Genomic DNA, 21,604 nt, shown 5'->3' on the forward strand with positions numbered 1-21,604 from the left:
AAATAGTATTCAAAGTCTAGATAAGTTTAGAGTAATTGACAGCTAAATCGTATATGTTTCTACCCAGTAGTGTACAGTTAATTCTCCTCCTCTTCCCCTCTCCCCCAGGAATTTCTTCTTTCTCCTTGTAAGAGTGGACTATAAAGCTTTTCAGTCTGAATTCAGAGTCTCTTCAGAGGTGATTGAGGCTTGTAGGTATTACCCAACTAAATACAAGTTATTCTTACAGGGATTTTGTGCTTCACTGGGATTTGTATTTCTGCTTGCAAGTTCAAGGATAACCTGATTATATAAAGATAAAACTCTTCCGAGTATTTAGATTTTATTTCTTTGGCAGTCATGAACAAAGCACCATGTTATTAAGCAATGAGGGACTGTCTGCTGCCTGTTTCAAGCATCAGCCTGGCTGCACTGTTCAGTGAGGCAACCTGCACAGAGGCAGTTAAAGATACCCTTTTTAGTTTAAAGATACCTTTAGGTTTTAGTTGCCCCATTTCAGTCCAGTTTAGGGCAAATCCCGTTCCAGTGGATTTGTAGTCGTCTTTCCTATTGTGTAGTAGTGGTCTGATACTGATGTACTTCTGACAAAGGCATAAAGCCAATAAGTAATGGTAGTTTTTAATTGCCTTATTTTTTTTTTCCTTATTTGAGGTAGGACCACCTCCAAGTGCTTACTGTCTCACTCTGAGGTTTCATTCTGTAACCTCAGAGGTGATAGATTGAGTGGGATGCTTGAGTTGACATGTTCTTCTGCAGTTGTCACTTGGTACTTAAATGAGCATGTTACGCTGTAACCCTAGACAGTTAACAGTTCACAGCAAGCCCTTAGAAATGACCTGCTTTCCACGTGTCCCATCTTTCTCTTGCTTATGGAACATACGAAGTATGTCTTTCTGTTCTTCACAGTGAAGGAAGATTCAGCATGTGTGTATGGATGCAATGAGGTGCAAAAATGGGTCCAATGTCAAGTTCAAGCTAAATTTTGCTGGAGTTTTATCTACTGATAGCTAGAAAGAAGGGGAAGAGGAACAGCAGTAGTGACAATTGTGGGGAGAGGAAATGGAATTGGAACACACCAGGGGAAGCAAGATCCCTAAATGCTTGCTGAACTGGGAAGGGGGTGTGTGTGTATATTTGTCTTGCACCTGGGAAAACATAATCCGGGAGTGCAGCCTAGGCTGGGATCTATCTAGCTGGGGAGCAGCTCGGTGAAAAGGGACCTCGGGGTCCTGGTGGACAAGTTCAATATGAGTGACCAGTGTGCTGCTATGGCAAAGAAAGCCAACAGGATGCTGGGCTGCATCAACAAGGGCATCACCAGCAGGGATAAAGAAGTCATTATCCCACTCAGAGCTTGTCTGGCCACACCCAGAATACTGTGTTCACTTTTGGTCCCTGCTATACAAACAAGATGTGGACAGGCTGGAGAGGGTCCAGAGAAGGGCCACAAAGATGATCGAAGGACTGGGAAGCCTGCCATATGAGGAAAGGCTGAGAGAACTGGATTTGCTCAACCTTCAGAAAAAAAGACTTAGGGGAGACCTTATCACCATATTCCAGTATTTGAAGGGTAGCTACAAAGAAAATGGAGACTCTCCTTTTACAAGGAGTCACATGGAAAAGACAAGGGGTAATGGGTACAAGTTGTTCCTGGGGAGATTCCAGTTGCTACAAGAGGAAAATTTTTTACAATGAGAACAATCAGCCATTGGAATAATCTACCCAGGGAAGTGGTGGATTCCCCAAGACTAGACACTTTCAAGATTCAGCTGGACAGGATGCTGGGCCATCTTGTCTAGATGGAACTTTTGCCAGGAAAGGGTGGACCAGATGATCCTTGATGTCCCTTCCAACCTGATATTCTGTGTATGTGTATATATACAGGTATGTGTACATACATAAATATACATATGTACGTATTTACGTTGTTAGAAAGTAAGATGTGACAAAAATCAAGAGGAAAGTTCTTACCGCCTCTTAAGACAGAGTGAGTGTGTCTGAATGCATTATCCATCAAATGCAATTATCCATCAAAGTTGTTTGTAAACCTCACTACAAAATGTTCGTTGAATTACAATAGTCTTCATTGCAAAAGTCTTCATTGCAGTAGTCTAGAATGTGAAGTTTAGTGTCTTCCCACCAGTCTTCAACTTGGAATAACTCTGTCATTAAACCAAAGAACTAAAACTATCTACTGCCTGCAGTGCACTCACAAAGAGGATCCTCAGTTTTTTTTATTACATAAATGACTTAAATGCATACATATCTTTAAAAGAATGCTTTTAAGTCTGTGCTGCTTATAGCTTTAGCTGAGGACAGCATATTTAGAAGAGTATAAGTGAGAGGCATAATATGGAATGACAATAAGTCAAGCAAAGGATTCAAAGGCTCTCACATCCAGCGAGGAAGATTAAGTGATTGCTATTCTCCTATTGGAAATGTCTAATTAGTGAAATGTGGCTTCAAATCTTCCAAAGAAAGCTTCTGAATAGATTTGTCAAAATGCAGCATTGTAAAATGTCAACAAAATTCTGAGAAAAATCCCATCAAATTACCTTTGAAATCTTTTCTGTTTCCTTTACATGCAGCTTTTTGCCAGCCTGTGATGTGCGGGGAATTGTGAGGCCTCAGTGCCCAAGCAGTGCTGGAAAGTGGTTCCTGTCTGTTGCTCGTCCTAGGAAAAACGTTCAAAATTGTTAATGTGGTGATAAAGGAACTTCTGTATTTCATCAGACCAAAAAGCTCATGGGCAGTTGTTTATAATGGTGAGCTGGGGGGGGGGAAGCTTTGGAAAGAAATTCAAGGAACAGGACAAGTTGTTTGATTTGGGGGTTTTTTCCTGGCTTCTAGCAACAAAAGCAGCTGCTCGTGGTGATGTTTTATGCTTTATCTTGACTAGAAGAAGATACAAGAGTGATCTGATGAAAAGTTTGCTGCTGCTGTATCCTTTGAAACAGCAGAGTGGACTAGCCCTGTGAATATGCATGAGGCAAAGCCTCAGAAACTTGATTAGCATGGGTCAGGACTCAGCATTGTTTAGATAGCCCTCTTGTAAAAGTTGTGAGGAGGTAACTACCACATGGTACGCGGAATGTAGTGTCGTTCTGATATTTTCCTGCCTTTCTTCACCATTTCCTCAAACTGACAAGTTAAAAACAGAAGTGTAGTGGAGAATGGTTGTCTTTTATGTTGTTAACTTTGTGGACAGGCATACTTCTTTGACTTTTGTGATGGGTTGACCCTGGCTGAGGGCCAGGTGCCCACCAGAGCCGCTCTATCACTCCCCTCTTTCATTAGACAGGGGACAAAAGGTACAATGAAAAAAAAAACGTACGGGTCGAGATAAGGACAGGGAGAGATCATTCTCTAATTATCATCACGAGCGAAACAGATGGAACTTAGAGAGGGAATTCATCTTATTTCTTACTAAGCAAAACAGAGTAGAGGAATGAGAAATAAAACCAAATCTTAAAAACACCTCCCCCCACCCCTCCCATCTTCCCGGGCTCAACTTCACTCCCGGCTTCAACCTCCGCCCCCCTCAGCGGCACAGGGGGACGGGGAGTGGGGGTTACGGTCAGTTCATCACACGGTGTTTCTGCCGCTTCTTCATCCTCAGGGGGAGGACTCATCGTTCCCCCGCTCCAGCGTGGGGTCCCTCTCACGGGAGACAGTCCTTCACGACCTTCTCCAGCGTGAGTCTCCTCCACGGGGTGCAGACCTTCAGGAGCAAACTGCTCCAGCGTGGGTCCCCCACGGGGTCACAAGTCCTGCCAGCAAAGCTGCTCTGGCGTGGGCTCCTCTCTCTACGGATCCGCAGGTCCTGCCAGGAGCTTGCTCCAGCACGGGCTTCCCACGGGGCCACAGCCTCCTTCAGGTGTCTCCACCTGCTCCGGCGTGGGGTCCTCCATGGGCTGCAGGTGGAATCTCTACACCCCCTCCATCCTCCCTCCATGGGCTGCAGGGGGACAGCCTGCTTCACCATGGTCTTCACCATGGGCTGCAGGGGAATCTTGCTCCGGTGCCTGGAGCACCTCCTGCCCCTCCTTCTGCACTGACCTTGGTGTCTGCAGATGTTCTTACATCTTCTCACTCCTCTCTCTGGCTGCAAAAGCCCTCTCTAACTGTTTTTCTCTTTCTTAAATATATTATCACAGAGGTGCTGATTGGCTTGGCCTTGGCCAGTGGTGGGTCCATCTTGGAGCCGGCTGGCATTGGCTCTATCAGACACAGGAGAAGCTTCTAGCATCTTCTCACAGAAGCCACCCCTGTAGCTCCTCCCCCCCCCGCTACCAAAACCTTGCCATGCAAAACCAACACAACTTTGCACGGATATTTTTGTGTGTCTGTGTGTGCCCGTAGAATCCGGTTCTGGATTAGATCTAGTGTTTTCTTTACTTTAAGGAAAGAGCTGATTTTGATGCTGTGCTTCTGAGTAATGACTCTGTATGTGTATGTAGAAGGTGTTGTGTGAGATAGTTGGAGTATTAATAAAATCATAATTTTTAAATGTCATATAAAACATAGAAATGAAAAGATGGAACTTTTCAAATCAATCGACTGCTTGAGTTTTTTTCAAAAACATTTTCATGTTTTTGCAAATACTATTTGGATCTGTTGTTTAGTTTTTCCCCGTCTGCTTGTAATTACATTTGACATGAAAGCAGAGGAAAGGCATCTGATAAAACATTTTTCTGTAGCAAGATGTCTATGGTTGGAGGTGCTAGCTTATTTCAAGAGGGTGTGATGAGGAAAAGAAAAATGGGCTTATAAGAAAGGCATTGTTGAGGAGATGGGCAGGTTTGCATGAGTCCGTTGTGGCAAAGTGTTAGCCTGAAAGCAGGCATATGAATGTTGCTGGAGCCATCTCCCTGAATCTGTTACCTTTTCTTCTTTTGTAGTAGCATTTAAGATAAGTCACAGGACTGAATTATACATTTAATATGAAGTTTTAAGAAGCAGTACAGAAAAAAGCAGATTTTTTTTTTTCCTTCTGCCACTGATGTAGATCAGGCATCGCTATCTGTTATTAGAGCTGTCTCATGCAGCAAGAACAAAGCTAAGAGATGAGGCTGGATGGGGGGAGGAGGAGTGAAGGACAGTCTTGAGATTGTGGTGACAAGTCTTGATTCAAAGTAAAATGTAGAGGGGTTTTGCACATTCCTGGCTGTATTATGTATTTGATATTTAAGTATGTGCTTAGGCATGACCTTCCAATAAGTGGAGCAGGTTCCCTTGTTGTAAGAGGTTAATTTTGTCTTTTTAGTATCCATTTGTTTACTTTCATTACTGGGTCAGTTTAATGCAATGCTCAATTCTGAGGAAGATCTTAACTTATGAAGAATTGAAATAAGATGAGTTACATGAATCCATAAAGAAGGAATTAAAGACTGTATATGTATGACTTTTCCAAGTTAGGCTTGTGTAGCTAGCTCCAACTTTTCCTACACCCTTCTTTTACAAAACTAACCAGAAAAACATATGTATATGCTGTTACCTTATAGAAGCATATATTTAGAATCCATTTTAATAATGGCTGAAGCTAATAGTCTCCTAGGGATATGGCCTCTGGGAACAGGACAATTAAGTTTCTGCAAGTTTTCAGCAGTCTGTGAATGAGGTAATATACCGGAAAGCACACTGAGGCATTATTCAAATACTGTGTGTGGCAATATCTCCTGTGTTTCTAAGCAATTTTTGTTTGCTTATGGAAGCAGAGATGAGATGCATACACAGTGGGATATCGAGGTGTTAATTTGGGGAGGTGCAAGTTGTCAGTAACTCTGAAATAACAAGTGTATATTTAACTGGGAAGTAAGCTTATTGAAATCTTAGGTAACATGATTCTGATACTGCTGCATAAGTCAAAAGATGTGATTGAAAAATGAATTTATAATACTTGGCATTACAAATTAGTAAATCTTTCTACAAATGCTTATAGATGAGTATAACAATTTACAGGCCTGACATTTAAATTCTGCAACTTTGTAAACTTGATTTTAGTAAATAAATTGTGTTTATATTTACTATAGTGTACTAGATTAGTAGACTACTGCAGGTAGCTGTCGAGATGGCTGTGTTGTATTACAGTAACAAATTCTTGTTAAGTATGTGAGGGATGTCATATGTAAGTTAGACTGTGACATTGCAGGATTGTAGCCTTATTGCTGCAGGCCATTTTGTGTCTCATATTGCCTGTTCAAATAACTGTGTTTATATTTAGATTATGTATGTTGAGTAAGGTGAGACTGTCTTTACTGCTGCTGACCCGTATTCAAATTTAATGTTGTATTTACCAAGTTAAATGATTGGCTATTAATTAGTTCTATTTACAGAAACATGGAAATACTCAGTAGGTTCAGTGGAAGTGTCAGGTGCATGTGAATTGCTACTTTGCACTTCGCGAAAGATGCTGCACTTAACTTTAATCATATACGATTGTAATGAGACCTTGTGCACTGCTAGCCTGTGTCAGCAGATACCAAGCAGTTCTTCATGGAAGAATGCTAAATGAAAGCTGGTTTAGTAATTATGCTAGGGATCTCTAGCCTCATTAGGCAACGGGTCAAGAACTCAACTTCCTTAAGTTCCCTCCTCCCATATGGCTGTGCAAACGTTGCAGCCCATCAGCAGGCAGTTTGCAGACTGTGGCTAGGAAGCCTGTGCCATATGTACTTCAGACTTTGTCTGTTAAAGCTTGTCTTTCCCCCCGTCTATTTTTATGACTTCTGCCCTGCTGGAGCAGGGACTGGGGGGGAATCCAGGGGTTTGTCCTGCTACTTTTAGCTCTGGTATTTGAAATCCAAACACTGAATGAAAATAATTTGCTTCATATTAAAATAGACTTCTTTAGGACTTGCACATTTTGGTGGTGTGTTTTTCTTAGTTTCTTCAGAATCTCTAGAATATCTTCAGAATCTTGCCTTTGGCACAGTGAGGAGAGGGAGAAAATGTTGGGCCAAAATTAAAGTTAGTGATTCTGGCCATTTTTCTCATGTCACAGGAAGAACCAGTGTCACAGTGAAGCCTGGTCTTTTTTCCTCAGAGAATTGCAATCCTGACAATACATAGCAAAACAATTCAGTATAAATTCTGTAGTTGAACAATCTCTTTTCTCCTGAGCGAACAGCTTCCCTGATGACTGCTCCATCTGCTTTGGAGAGAGTTCATCAGAGATTCACTTGCTCCAAGATCTACCACAATTATCAGTCCTTTTCCTGGCTTTTATCTCTAATTTGAACTCTTTCAGCCTCCTCAGAAGTTGCTTGTCTGTCAAAGCGCTGTACTGTAAAGCAACAATTGGCTGGCACATGGTTTGTAAGAAACAAATGCATCTGTGAAAATACTGATCTCTTCTCTTTAAAAGTAATTTAAAAGTCTACTTTGTGGTTTTAAGAAAATGCAAATATTTGCATGCCATTACATTTATAGGAAAAGTGTGACCAATTGTTTCACAACAGTTATCTCAGATGATATTACAAGAAATCCTCAAATACAGTTACGGTTTTATTGACTGCTTGGATTAATAAGTAGGTGTCCACTTCAGAAAAGAGATGTGTTCCTGTTTGTTTGGGGTTTTTTTTTTTTTTCTTTTTAACTTCGAGAAATTTCAAGACACTTAGAAGCACTAGCGTAACTATGGTATTAGTAAAGCCATGCTAATGAAATGACATTGCAGTATGAGCACACGTGATGAAATGCTGTCTTCAGCTGTGGAAAGCTGTGCTTATGTTGCTCTGGATTTCAACTAGAATGGAATTAATTCTCTTAAGTGGTCTGTGTTTAAAAGAGTGACTAGCCAGAGCAGCTTCCCTTAAAATCAAGTATGCTGAGAGAAGGGTTATTGACCTTTCTGATACATTTTCTGGAAAGCTAATTGGGTATGAAACTAGCATCCTGACAGTTGTTGGAGACTTTTTTGTCTGTGTCTTGGCATTTGGGGAATGAGCAATACAAGGTACTTGAAAAATCAGAGAAGTGAATTGTTTGTGTTTCCTTAGATTGCCTAAAGAAATAGGCAGTTCCTACTAAGACAGTTTACCTGCAGTAACTGGAAAGTAAGAGGTAATTTATTATAAATATATTTCCCTACTCTCTATTCTTACTTTTTCTCTTTTTCTTTATAATAATTACCTTAAAATTACAAGTAGGGAATTGAAGAGGAAAAAAATTCGTGCTTTAATTTCTAAAAAATCCTCTGCAAGCAATCTTTGATTTGAGGACTTGCAGAAATAAGTCCTTCCCTTCAGTGAGATTAGCTGGGTTTGTTCTAAGTTCAGAAATAAACTGTGGCAGTTCTTTGATAGCAGTAACTCTAGATTGTTTAAGTTCCTCTTTTAAAATGACTAGTAAATGTTTGCCGTATATTCAGAACAAACAATTATATAGACTAAGCTAAATATGAAGTTTCTTTAAAAGGCGATAAATGGGGTTTTTTGTATTTACAGCATTGGAACATTTACCCATTTCTTTGCATATGATATAGGGAAGAGTAAGTGCTGTATGCTAAAACACACTTGGATTTTATGTGTCCGTTTAAGGAAAACAGGAAGCAAACCCAGAAATCTTGGTTTATTAATGACTCTTCCTCTCTTGCAAAAGCATGTTTATTTACTTGAGTATAAAATAGTCTTTCACTGTTTTTCCTCTTTCCTTTGGCATATCTACTGAAAACAGTAGATAAACCATGAGATCCGTTGTTATTTGTGGTTTCTAAAATTTAATAGCACTTATACAGACAAGGTATTGCCTGGCATCTTGGAAAATCCTCAGATATACAATGCAGTAAATGTGATAGGCTTTCCTTGGCCTTTTGTTTTGGGTTTTTTTAAATGGTCTCAGTAGTGGTCGGGGTGGTAGGAGTACTTGGTAAAGATCTGAGCTGTGGGGACTCCCTTTTGACCTTCAGAGTAATTTTCGTTTTACTCTGTAGAATGAAATGGGAGTGTTAGTTAATCAGTTTTCCTACAGAACTTATATGTCTGGGTTTTGTTGGGGTTTTTGTTTGTTTGTTTGTTTTTAAAGTGGTTTGTAAATGAAAGTAATTACTGTCATTGTCCTTAACATAAAAATGGTTGGTTATCTAAGAATAAGCAAATGTGTTGCACAGGGACTTCTTAAAAATTATTAGTTTGTTACTTGTTCGTACTGAGGACCCCTCTTTTTTGGGTAGTGGTCAGTGTGTATATATGTGGTGGTAGGGCTGGTCTGCTCTTGTATTTGTGAAAAATGAAATAGTTTACTTGGCATAACCTTGGCTACTGATTTGAGACCATGGACACAAGAATGCCACTTGGAATAAGTGATAAAACTCTACTGTTTGCTTTCTGAATCTTTTACAAAATACGAATAATTTATAAAGTTTTTTAAGGTTTAAAGAAAACCTTTGCAAGTTATCACGTAATTTAAATATCAGGCATTTTCTTTTCTTGTCCAAATACTGTTTGTTGCTGTTCTGCTTTTTTGAGAAGCAATTTTAGAGTTACTTTGCAAAACACGTAAGCTTAGCTAGTACGGACTCGTATTGATTTCACTGCTTCTCACTTTCTTTTCCCTCAGGAGTCATCTTGCTTGATATCAGGACTAGATATGTATGAGATAAGTGTCTTCCCAAAATATAACTGACCTGGTTTGTTGGAAGCTTTTATCTGAAGGTGGTTTTGACTGGAAGGGGTTAAACTTAAAAGCCATGAATATCAAAGTCAACTTGTAATACCAATTGACATGATATTCTTGAATGCTGAATAAAACAAAATAACCAATACAAGTTAAATAAACCAATAGCTATGACCTTTGCAACAAATGCAATAATATTTTGTAGCAGTAACAAGTACCTCTTTTCCCAATGTCTCAAAGTTTATAAACAGTTAAAGAAATTCCTGCCCTTTTGAGGGAGAATAGCAGAGAATAGCACCTGGCAGGTGTGGGAGCAATCACAAAGGGAAGAACTGACCTGTCTGAATATAAGCAAAAGTCTTCAGCAGATAATTTAAGGTGATATGGATTTCTTAGAAATTTATGTTTCTCAATTCTTGCATGTTATATATATCCACTTGCTTATTCTTTTTTCAAGGGCCTAATATAATAATCCCTATTTAAATTAACTTTTATCATCTCTCAGTATTCTTACGAAGAAATGGGCAGTATATTATGTGTTTATTATTGCTATGTTGCTATTCATGTCTATTTAAAATTAAATAATACTTTAATGTAATTTAATACATTATTTCATAAATTTCATCTGTATTTAAGAAAAAAATTAAATGAGTAGTCTGGAGGGACTGTGATTTTAACCTGTTACAGAAATCATAATTTATTCAGGGTTTTTCTTCTAGTTGATACATTTTCATTTTTAATACAGCACTGAATTGTAATTATTCCTTGAGTCATCAAAACAAATAAAGTGTCCAAACCATCCTGTTAAGTGGTCATTTCAGGATAGTTCTCCAAATGAATTTCCTGCTTCAAAGCATTGCATGCTTAAAATATACATACTTTCCTGGGCTGTAATAAACATCCCAGAAAAAATACAATGACTACTAGTTGTATAATAAAGTTACTAGTTGTATAATAAAGTTACCCTAAGAAATAGTATTATATACTTCATCTAAGGACACTTAGAATTTTGTACTTCCTTTGTGCATTACTGAAAGTTTCTGGCAGAGCACTAAGGTGCTTTCATGTCTTAAGGAAAATTCTCAGCTAGAATGAGAGAATGTTCGTATAGTGCGTTTTTCAGATTAAAAAGATTATATTTGTGGCCATAAAGTATAAAAATAGAAATAATAAATCCAAGTCAAATCTACAAATAGCCAGTTGAGTAATATGTTTCATGTAGTGGAGGATTACTGTAGGGCACTGGCTGTGCATGTCCTGGGAGAGAAGGGCTGAGGAAGAGTGATCCGCTCACCAACTATCTGATGCTTTCAGCCATTTGACATTTTTATTGCAGCTCATTTATTGTATTTTATGGTCGCCTCCGAGTCCAAGTTTGAAGGTGTTTGTGTAGGACACTGCACACTTTCTATCCAGCATCAGCCTTATGTTTAGATCTTCTTATCAGAGAGTCCATTCAAGCCTACTGCAGTAGTAGGATAACTGACCTTTTTCTGTAGTTTAATCTTGCTGCTTTTGGGTCTGTGACTTACAGTTAGCAAAAAAACCTCTCAGATATTTTCTATTTGATTGAAAAATTGAAAGAAAGCAGATTAGTGTAGGCTACTCCAGACTATTTTCAAATATAGTTAATTTTTAGGGAAAAGTCCAGTGTCTGTTGTACTCAGGTTTGGCAGGTTTTTAGGAGACAGACAAGTAGTCTGCTGCACTTTAGGAATATGTAGGTTTTTGAAAAGTATATTGAATTTTATTTTCTCTTTAGCAGAGCAGCTAGTAATGGAGGCAGGATTTTGTCTCAACTGGATGTATAGCTAGCAAATAGAGCTGTAGAAAATATGTTGTTGTACTGGTAAAAGGGTGAATTGGAGGGTAAAGGTGGTCAACAAACTGATACAGACTTCAGGCATCCTCTCAAGCCAGAAATATAGCTTGATAGTTTTCTATACAGATGAGTTATACTTCTGCAGGGAGGTACTGAAACTTAATAGATGTTTTAAAAGAATCTGGAAATCACAAATATTGTATAGTTTGAGTTTATCAATAAATAAACTCCAGATTCTATGGCTGTGTCTTCCAAGTTGTTTTAGTAAGAAAACTTGTAATTCCAATGAAACAAACTGTCCCCACCTTACAGTATTGATTGACAGATATCTTTTGACAAGCTATTCTCTAAACTGGGATTTTATACTACCTGGCATTCGACAGGCATCTGCCCAATATATAACTATGTGTTTTGTTGTTGGTTTTGGTTTTAGTTTCTCCAGCAATGGATTCTCGAAACCTTGGATGATGAATTGAGAATACAGTCATTAAATTATGAATTATGTTTATGTGGGAGCAGTTGAAGGCACTTTAGGATCAGCATTTACTGCTGACAAGCTGGAAGAATGACCTGAAATAAATCTCTTAAAAACATGGAAATTCCTGTATTTCAAATACAAATAATTATTCAAATAAATATAAGATAGAGTAATTGATGAGGGACTTGGCTTGCAGAATATGATCTAGTGATCTGTTGCAGATCATAAACAGAAGACAATGTTTTACTAATATGTAAGAGCAGGTACTATAGTTCTGCTGGGTTTTTTTTGGTTTTTTTTTACTATTATTTTTTCAAAAGTATCCTATATCAAAACCAGGAAGCCTTTCATCTACTCTGCTTAGTGTCATTGAGGCTCAAGTGGAGCTGTGGATTCAGTTCTGGCACAGTGAGTCGAGAGAGGTAACCGCTTGGAGAGTGGCCAGAGGATATAAAAATGATTAGCTGTCAAGGAAGCATGAAAAGAGAAATGAGTGAGAATTGACATTCTTTGTTGCAAGCATCTCTCTCTCTCTCTCTCTAGATAAACATTGAAAAAATATTTTGTAAAGAAAGGAATAATCTCTCTGTGAAGAAGTAGTAATTAATGTAGTTAGGGAGATGTAGACATTAGGAAAAATTGCTAATTGTGAGAATAGTTGAGCTCTGTAATAATTTGCATAGGAAGGCCAAGGCATCCCTATTGTCAGAGGTCTTTAAGAACAGGTTAGACAAGTGTCTGGGATTGGTTGATTGCTCGGTCAGATAGATGGATTAGTGTCCTTGAGGTCCTTTCCACGTGTTTTGTCTAATTATCTCGAAAATAACTAATAGAAGTGACTTGTGTAAGAGAGAGCATTAATTAGTAAGAGTTGTTGGGTTTTTATTTTAGACAAAGGCATTTTTTTTCCCTTCAAAGCACCAGATAATGTATTTGTTGGATAAGTCTAATAAAGTCCTAAGACGGCAAGACTTCTGTGCCTTGATGAGAATGAGATACCTCTTACTAAATTTAAATTTAAAAAAATTACACTTCCTAACCTCTTATTTTTTTGCAAATATATATGTTTTTATAGGTGCTTCTGCCTTGCACAGTTACTAAGTTTAGTATTACCTTGAGTGCCTTTCTTTACCCTGCCTTGGTTTCTGTGATCACTCTGGAAAAATGAAGATGTATTCAGTAATTTAAAACTGATACAGAAAGACACTAAGCACTTTTGTAGTAGACTGTTGTAATGTCTTTTAAATCAAAATTGCTTTAAAAAAATTAGTGCTTCTGGTTTTATAATTACTAAGGAGGAGTCACTATTATTTATATATTTATTAGCATCTGTATCAGAGTACCATACCTTCATAAGTTTTTAGTATTTTTTTTTTTTCTTTGTTTCTTCTTCTGATCAAAGGGGCTTATCCTCGACTATTTTTTCGGTATAGTATTATATGACATCAGTTTTTAATGCTTCATTTGAAGGGTTTTTTTTTCTTTTTTTTTTTTTCTTTTTTCTTAGGTCTCTGTCTTGAGAAGTTGCCAATTTCTTCTTCGGCTAGCAACCTCCATGTGGACCGTGAACAAGAGATTGTTACGTGCTATGAGAAGGCTGGGGATATTGCTCTCCTGTACCTTCAGGAGATAGAACGGGTAAGCTGGGATGATTTGCTTAATTGAAGAATTGCATGGCTCATCTTACCAACATTTTGGTAACTCAACTAAAAGATATCTAGTATTTGTTTTCTTAGGACTTCAATGCATGCTTATAATTGGCCAATGAATTGGTGTACCTTAATGGATGCCTGGTAGCTGTCCTTCTGACTGTTCTCTCATTCTGACCTCTTAGAAAATAGTGTTAGTAGTCTAAAAAGGGACAGAGCTCCTCTGAACTATGTATATTCAAGAAGCCGATCTGTGGCCTCTGTTACCCTATGGTAGTTCATTTAGGAACATGGCATTATAGTGTCTTTCACACACACGTGTAAGAATATGTACTTTATATACTTACTAGCTTTTCAAATAATTCTTAAAAAATTCATTTCAAAATGAAGCTATGAAGATAGAAAATTAATCTTATTGATGTTTATTTGGAGCCAATAACTTAATTGCTTTTAAATCCTCTTTATAAAACTACTTGAAGGTAGAATTCTGAAATAACATTGTACCTGTCAGCAAGACACTTGACATATCAGTGGGGTGTCCAGAATAGTAACTGAAGGTGTGTTTGCTTCAACTAATAGGCACAATCGTGGGACAATGAAAAAATCACTAGATATGATACCCAGATAAACATATGATTTTAAAATGTAGATGCACTTGAGATAAATCTTAATAGTTCTATAAATTGGATCAGGACAATGTTCTTGGACTTGATAGCCCATTAGTCATTTTCTCTCATTAATATATTACTCACTGTATGTATGAAACTACAGTTACTGTTAAAAATACTTGGATATTTTTTCCTAAAGAGATAGTTGTCTACATCTGCATCTGGACTCCAGAGTTGCTGTACTTTTCATATTATGTATGAGTGGAAAGAGAGACAAAAATCTGATGTACTAGATATGTAGGAGACCTGTTTTTATTGATGAAAGCTGATATGTCTGAGATTCTTAATGGTAGACAAAATATAACCTACAAACAGTTCTGCAGAGTGTTAGGCAATTTACTGTTTTCTTTTTTCACCTATTTTATAAGTTACAGATTATGAATTATGGAAAGTTAGGCTTTTTATTTGTAAAGAGCATAACACTTCATGATTTAAAAGCTTCAGGCTTTGTCTGAATTTGAAGGGATACATAGGCTCTTTTATTTCCTCCTCTCATTTTCATTTACACCATTACCACTTAGCAGAAACTCTTCAAGTGTTATAAATACTTCTTTTTTTAAAGAAAAGAAAATCTGTGGTACCCTTTGTTTCTAAGAGTTACATACTACTGCATTTTATTTGAGGTATGTCTAGACAAGATACAATACACTTGGGGCTCTATGGCTTGTGAATACTATTAGAATGAAGCAAGCTAGCAATATCAACCTCTGACCCTCTTTTTCAGACCTATTGTTTACAAGCAGTTGTCTTGGAAGGGGTTATTAGATACAGTTAGGGACACACAAGCAAAAGGAAGGGGAAAGAAAAGTAATTCTCACTGTTTTTTACATACATATACATTTTTATTTTCTGAGCTTTATTGCTGTGGGGTTTTGTGTGTGTGTGTTTTGTTCCTGTCTTTTAGTGGCTGGTAGATTATGTGTGGTGAACATGAAGGCAAATGAAAGCTGATAGCTCCCCATTTTGAGAGAGTGTTTTTAATGTTGATGTAATGCAAATTAAGTTATTTCTAAATTGTTCTCCTAGATAATTAATGCCAATATACAAAACAGAAGCCCTAAGCCAGGGCCCACTGCACATGAACAAGAACTTGGGTTTTTCTTGGAAACGGGACTTCAGAGAGCACATGTTTTATATTTCAAGAATGGGTAAGGTTTGATTCTCCTTTTTTTGTGCTTGCTTTTTTGTTTAGGTTTTGTATTTGTGATCTAACCGGGCATCATAATTTTTAGCAATTGTGGATTGTGTAGTCATGAAGCCTCTTATTAATAACATAGTAACAATTTTGATTGAAATAGTAAGGCTGCCCATGTTGTATTTATTTACATATTGTAAAATCATTTAATCGAAGTATATTAAACAGAAAGCATTTTAATTTTTACTTACTAAATGTGAGAACTTAAATACCGTAAACTTTAATTATTTAAAATTTCTTTTACTTTATTACTAGACACTGTTAGAAAGTAATTGACAACGTATTGAAACTCTTGGTTTTTATAATTTTGATTTAGTAATTTTTTTCCAAATCTCTTCAGTTATCACTTATTTTAACATTATGCTGCAGGATAAATGTGCATGAAGATCAACAGTATGTATACAAGTATACAATCTCCATTGTACCTGCTCTATAGATCCTTTTAGATTCTGCATGGGACATCCTGTATAATTTATTTTAAATAAGGCTTCCCTTAAAGCCTAAAAATAAATTCCGATATTACAGAAAGTGAAAAAGGAATACAACTCTCCATTTTTAAGAGCTTCAAAACTTGGCACAAATGGTTTATAAGTACATTTCTGACATTTGTTGTTGAAATCCCATAGGTTAAAAATTTATTTGCAAGGCTTCTTATTTCACTAGGAAGATGTGGTTTGATTGAAATACTGGAACTCTTGATAAGACTGCTGTTTTGTACCAAAAATGCTGCTTATTCTTTCGAATATGTAAACAGGAGGTGAAGGGAAATCATGCAGTGTCTGTAAAGAGTTCGAGATTTTAATATACTGATGGTAGGGTGACAAAAGGCTGTCCAAATTTTCAAACCATTGAGGGATTTCAGCATGGAGATGATCGCTAAGCTTTTGAAATCTCATTCTTAAAGTAATGAAGTAGTGCTACAATAACGCATGATCTGAGAGTTACTTTTATTTGTTTTCATCATTTAATTGCAAGAGGAATGGAATGTTCTGAAAGTTAATTTCTTTTTCATTTACCAGCGCTAAAAATAAAATATCTGTTTTCATGCCTGCACAAAAGATAAATAAAATACATGTATTGAAAGAATCCCAGTGGCAATCGTTGTAAGAATAAGCTAAAAATTCCACATTTTGAACAATTTTGATTGAAGGCCAGGAATGGAAATGGACCGTTTCATTCTGACATGTTGTGCCCAAAAGCAATCCGGAATAGACGTAGCAGTTTAATTAAGAAAACAAAAAACAACCCCACAAAAAGTTGTGTAGTGGGTTATTAAGGAACATCCAGTCCATAGAAGTGTTTTTTCTAGGCCGTATCAGTTGGTCTGGTGTGAACTTTGAAAGGTTGGTTGTATTCCATGTACAGTTTAATCCTTCACAGTGAAGCTGTTGGTGTTCTTGTTAACTCCTACATAAGCATGTAATCTTTTTTGCAGTCTTGAGTACAATAGTCACTTGCAGTTTACAAGCTAATTACACATTATATATTGTAATTTTAAATTTCTTCTTCCAATTTCATTGGCCAGTGCTACTTTTTTTTTTGTGATACGAGAGGAAGCAAGGTGTTAGGAAAAATAGCTCTGTGCCAATCATTATTTTACCTATTCCTGCCATTATGTCCTTTAGTTTCCTTTCTTAATTTAGAGTCAATCCCAATTCTTTCAAGATTTCCTAATATGGCCATTGTTCCAGGCTGCTAGTTATGTTGCTGCTTTTGTGGGTCCCTTCCTTTTTCTTTTAATTTTAACTTGGGTTTACCAGAACTGAACAGAACTTTAAATATATACTTTTGTAATAGTGACAGATTTATAGCAAGCTTTTTAACACATTTATTTTAAGGATGCTTCACGTGGTTTTGAAATTTGTCATCTCTCCTGATGTTAGGTTTATAGAAATTAGATTCAAGATCTTTCCATTAAGCTTTGCAACATACTTCAAATTTGAATTTAATCTAACATTGCGAAGATTATATGAACATTTTCAAGAAGAGGAAATGTAGATATCTTTAATATAGGCAGTTTAGAAATGGAAACTTTTCTTTGAAATAATCTTTTTTTGCAACTGAAGCTGTGGATGTTGAAAAGGGTTTCAATCCTGAGGAGGAGGCAGGGAATAACTGCTTGTGAGTGATGGGGGAGAACGGGAAGAGGAAAAGCGTGCCTGTCTGTTTTCACAGGCAGATTAAATCTCCTATTCATATTGCAATGCAGTGGAATCTCTTATTTGTGTATGTTCATGAAGTGAGGCTGACACGCAGAAGAGTTTAATCTGAATTAAAAGTTCCTTTCACCAAACTACAGCCTGACATTGATTTGAGTCGGTTCAAATGTTGTCCTGTTACAGCATGGTGGCTATAGTAATTTATGTGTTAGAGCATGCTTAAAGATCTGAGTAGATGTTTATGGATAAATGATATGGATTTTTTGGTGGGTTTTTTTAGACTTCAGTTCCACTCCAATAAGTATTAATAAACATCTCAAAATCTGCTAGAGAATTTAATTTGTCTGAAGCCCTTTTGCTGTGGAGGGGGTTTTTTTCATTGTATATCTAGGAGTCAGTTGGATAATCACTGCTTTTAATTACACTTCTTCCACCAGAAGTGGAGACAACATTTTTGTGCATGTGTCAGTTACAAACTAAAAAGAAAATAAGGTAACATACATACTATCTGGAAGAGCATAATCTTAGCAGTAATGTAGGGAGTATTGCTGCCTACACAGAAAACCGGTTGATCCACGTTAAATTTTCCCTTTGTTCACTAACTGCACAGAGATTTTATTTTAAACCAAGAAGTCAAGTTTTTGTAGAGGATTAAGTGACTTATCTTTCAGGTATGCATTATCTTGTATGAAAAACTAGAAAGTGTTTGAAACCTAACTTAGCCTGACTGGTAAGTGCTGGCATTTTGAAAATACATGGAAAAACAATTATGTAAAAAAAAAAAAAAAAAAAAAAAGTGGCAATAGTCTGAATAGAAGAATGTTATTTTAGTGCTCTATTAAGACACAAATCTGAAATTAATGTTTCCTTCCAAAGTGTACAGAATTCTTGTAAAGAATCAAACTACATACCCATTTTTCACTTGGGAGCAGAGGAACATTGCAGCTTGGAAATGAGTAATAAAGAAGTTGAAGAAGCCGTTCTAAAACTTTAAGTAGGGTTTATGTGCTTTTTAAGTAACATTCTGAAATATGTAACTTTAAGTGTCTTTCCGACTGATTACACAACTTCCATTTAGTCTAGTAGTTGCTTTGTAATTTCAAATTGAAGGAGTTCAAAGTCTTGATGTTGTTCCAAGAATGGCTAATAGCAGAGGAACTTTGACATTAGTACTTTAACGTAGCTATTTTCAAGTAAAATGCCCCTGAAAGAAAAGGGACAGCAGTTTCTGTACCCAGTAATCCTTCTGTCCTAGTCTTTGCTTTGTATTCATGTTACAAGATAAACAAGACACTCAAATTGTAGATGATTTTTATTTTTGAGGTAGCAGTGTTCAGAAATATACTGGAAGTTTGTACTCTGGAGGCAAAAGAGCTTTCTGGTTGGAGTCTAAAATCAGGTGGCAATCATGTGAAAACCAGTCTTAGCCTTCTCTTATATTTCACACCCTCTCCAAGCATATTGTGCTGTCGGAGTCCAGGATCCAGACTGCAATTTGGTCTAATCTCCATCATGGTTCACACGCTGAATTAAAGCCTGAGAAACCTGGACCAGATCTGTACTCCTCATGGTGCCGTTACCAGTGCTGGCAGAGCGGCAGTGAAGCAAGACCTTCCTAGTCTTCTCCATGAAGTTGTTTCTCACAGACTGGCTTTTCCTCAGTAGAAAATTAACCCCCCCAAAAACAAACCAAAAAAAACTCAACCAGTTTTTCCGCACATAGTTGATTTTTATTGGTTTACAAAATATTTGACAGCACAACAAAAAAACCCCAAATCCTTACTCATGTGTAGGACTCATCTATGTAGAAGTTATTTATCTATTTTTCCCCCATAGCATAAATAGGGATAGCATAGGAATATAGCTCTCATATTAGTAAGTGAGGGAGAGTGGATGGAAGCCAATCCGTAAGTGCTTCTGTTGCACATATATACCTATACCTCACAGATGGAGATTTTACAGTGAAGAAATCCATAAGAGAAGGATTTAGGTTAATGCTTGATATAAATGCACATCAAGACACTGTATTAGAATACAGCGTTAGCTGCCTGTCAGCTCTCTGAATCTGTTGAGATCTTGTTGCATATCCTCCGTTAGTCTCAAAACAAATTGGTCATTAACTAAAGAATAGAAAGTAAGATGAAATGAAGCATCAGAGTCTTTATATGTGACATATCACCACTGTATTGGAAAGTAATCTGGAAATTACTTCTGTTGCAGTTTTTCAAAACAACTTTGTCCTGGAGATAACTGCTTTCATGTTTGTGTGCTTAGGAAACTAAAGCAGAATATATTCAAGATAGCGACAAAAATCACTGTTTTGTGATTGCTAGCAAAAATGAGTTTTCACAGGATACTTTGATATCTGTCATATCAAATGCTTTCCTCACCCTTAAGATACTGTTCTTACTCTGTTAGTTTTCATTGAAAAAACCAGAATATATTTGAATGTGAGAGGAAATTATTATTCCCTCAGATATTCAGATAAAATAATCCATCAACAATGCTTTCTCTTTCAATCCTTGTTGTATGTTTACTGCTCAGAAATGTGTCGTAACTTCAAGAGTTTAAAATAAGATTCCATTGTGAAGTTATAGATAGAAAATCTGAATGTGAGCTGCAGTAACCTACAACTAATCAAGTCTTTCAAGTTTCTTTCTGTTAATACTGATTTTTCTCTGAAGGACAGTTAGTTGCTGTACTTGGATGATAGTTATTTTCACCAAGAGAAAGATTTTCATCTATGAATGCAGCATTTGGCAATTTCTGTTACAGCTTTAGTAATAGTTTAACATGGACCTTTTCAGTATTTTGAATTACTGGTTACTAATTACATGGGTTCTTTATTCATATTGAAATCATGTTTTGAACTGATTAAAAATGATGGAAGCCACCAGTTTTAACTGCAAAAATGTTAATTGATCCTGTTAACTTCAAAAGGAGGAAATTAGCAGGTAGGAGGATTAATTTGTACTAGATTTCTTTATGATAATAGGAAAAAATTATTTGCTAAGCATTAAGGTGAGTTTGCTGTAAGCCTCATGCTTAGGAATGCTGCATGAATTCTTACCCACAATAAATGAACAGAGGAAGAGTATAATGAAAGATGATTACTAATAATTATTCTGCTTGTATGTTTTGAAGTATTTGCACATGCTTGTCTTTCCAGAAAGTGTTGTCCCTGTTTGTAGATACAACTTACGTTTTGTTTGTTGAATGTAGTATGAATTTGGAGAGTTTTGGCTCTCTCCCTTTCCCCAAGTTAATGTATTCAATTACATTGAACATTGGTTCATGATTAATTTGAAGAATATCAAAATAAAACACAGCTTAGTAAATGTTTTCAGAATTGCCATTGTGTGTAAAAGAGGAAAGGAAATCGTGTCCTCCATTCTACTTTGTTTTAGTAAAACAGCCTGATAGCAAATACAAGAGTTGGCCATAAAAGGACAAAGCTCTTATTAATTATACTGATGAATAAATGGCACATAAACAACTTGAAGTAGTGGAAATCTGTGCGTGTTCTTCTGATTTTAATATCTCTAGCTAACCAGAAGCAGTAGCTTCAAATTTAAACATCTCCAGGGTTACCAAGAGAGTTAGAAAATCTCCAGAGGTTTGATAACCTCTTGGTTTGTTTCTTTTTTTTTTTTTTTAATTTTATTTTTTCTTCTCCCTCTCCTGGTTCATTTTCACTATCATTTTTTGCATTTTTGCATTTTTTGTATTTTACTGTTGTTTTCACGCTGCTGCCCAATATAATAATTCTTTGGCTTTTATGTTGGACTGGAGGAAACACTTGAATCACTTCACTGACTTCATGCTGGTCATAAGGAATCCCTCTCCAAGTAAAGCTGGGCACGGTCAGTGGCAGGCATACAGTGTCAGTGAATCCCCGCTTCACGACTCGGCCTAATACTTCATAGGTGTTGTCCCTAGTTTGCTTTCTTTGCAAGGATGGTTCTATGTTCCTCTCACCCTTTCTCTTCTTCAGTGTCGCCACTGGGAGGGATTTGTT

The 21,604-nt window shown here is 36.8% G+C and overlaps 1 protein-coding gene across 6 annotated transcripts in view; it reads left to right on the forward strand.

Moving 5' to 3' along the window:
• Positions 1-21,604, forward strand: part of TTC7B (tetratricopeptide repeat domain 7B) — a 161,125-nt gene that overhangs the window by 27,908 nt on the left and 111,613 nt on the right. For all 6 annotated transcript variants that reach the window (XM_075753709.1, XM_075753712.1, XM_075753713.1 and 3 more), the window contains 2 exons: positions 13,423-13,553; positions 15,259-15,380. In XM_075753709.1, the coding sequence (XP_075609824.1) occupies positions 13,423-13,553; positions 15,259-15,380 (253 nt within the window). The remainder of the gene's footprint in view (positions 1-13,422; positions 13,554-15,258; positions 15,381-21,604) is intronic.

This window comes from Balearica regulorum, chromosome 5, assembly GCF_011004875.1.
Source record: "Balearica regulorum gibbericeps isolate bBalReg1 chromosome 5, bBalReg1.pri, whole genome shotgun sequence".
Taxonomy (NCBI): domain Eukaryota; kingdom Metazoa; phylum Chordata; class Aves; order Gruiformes; family Gruidae; genus Balearica; species Balearica regulorum.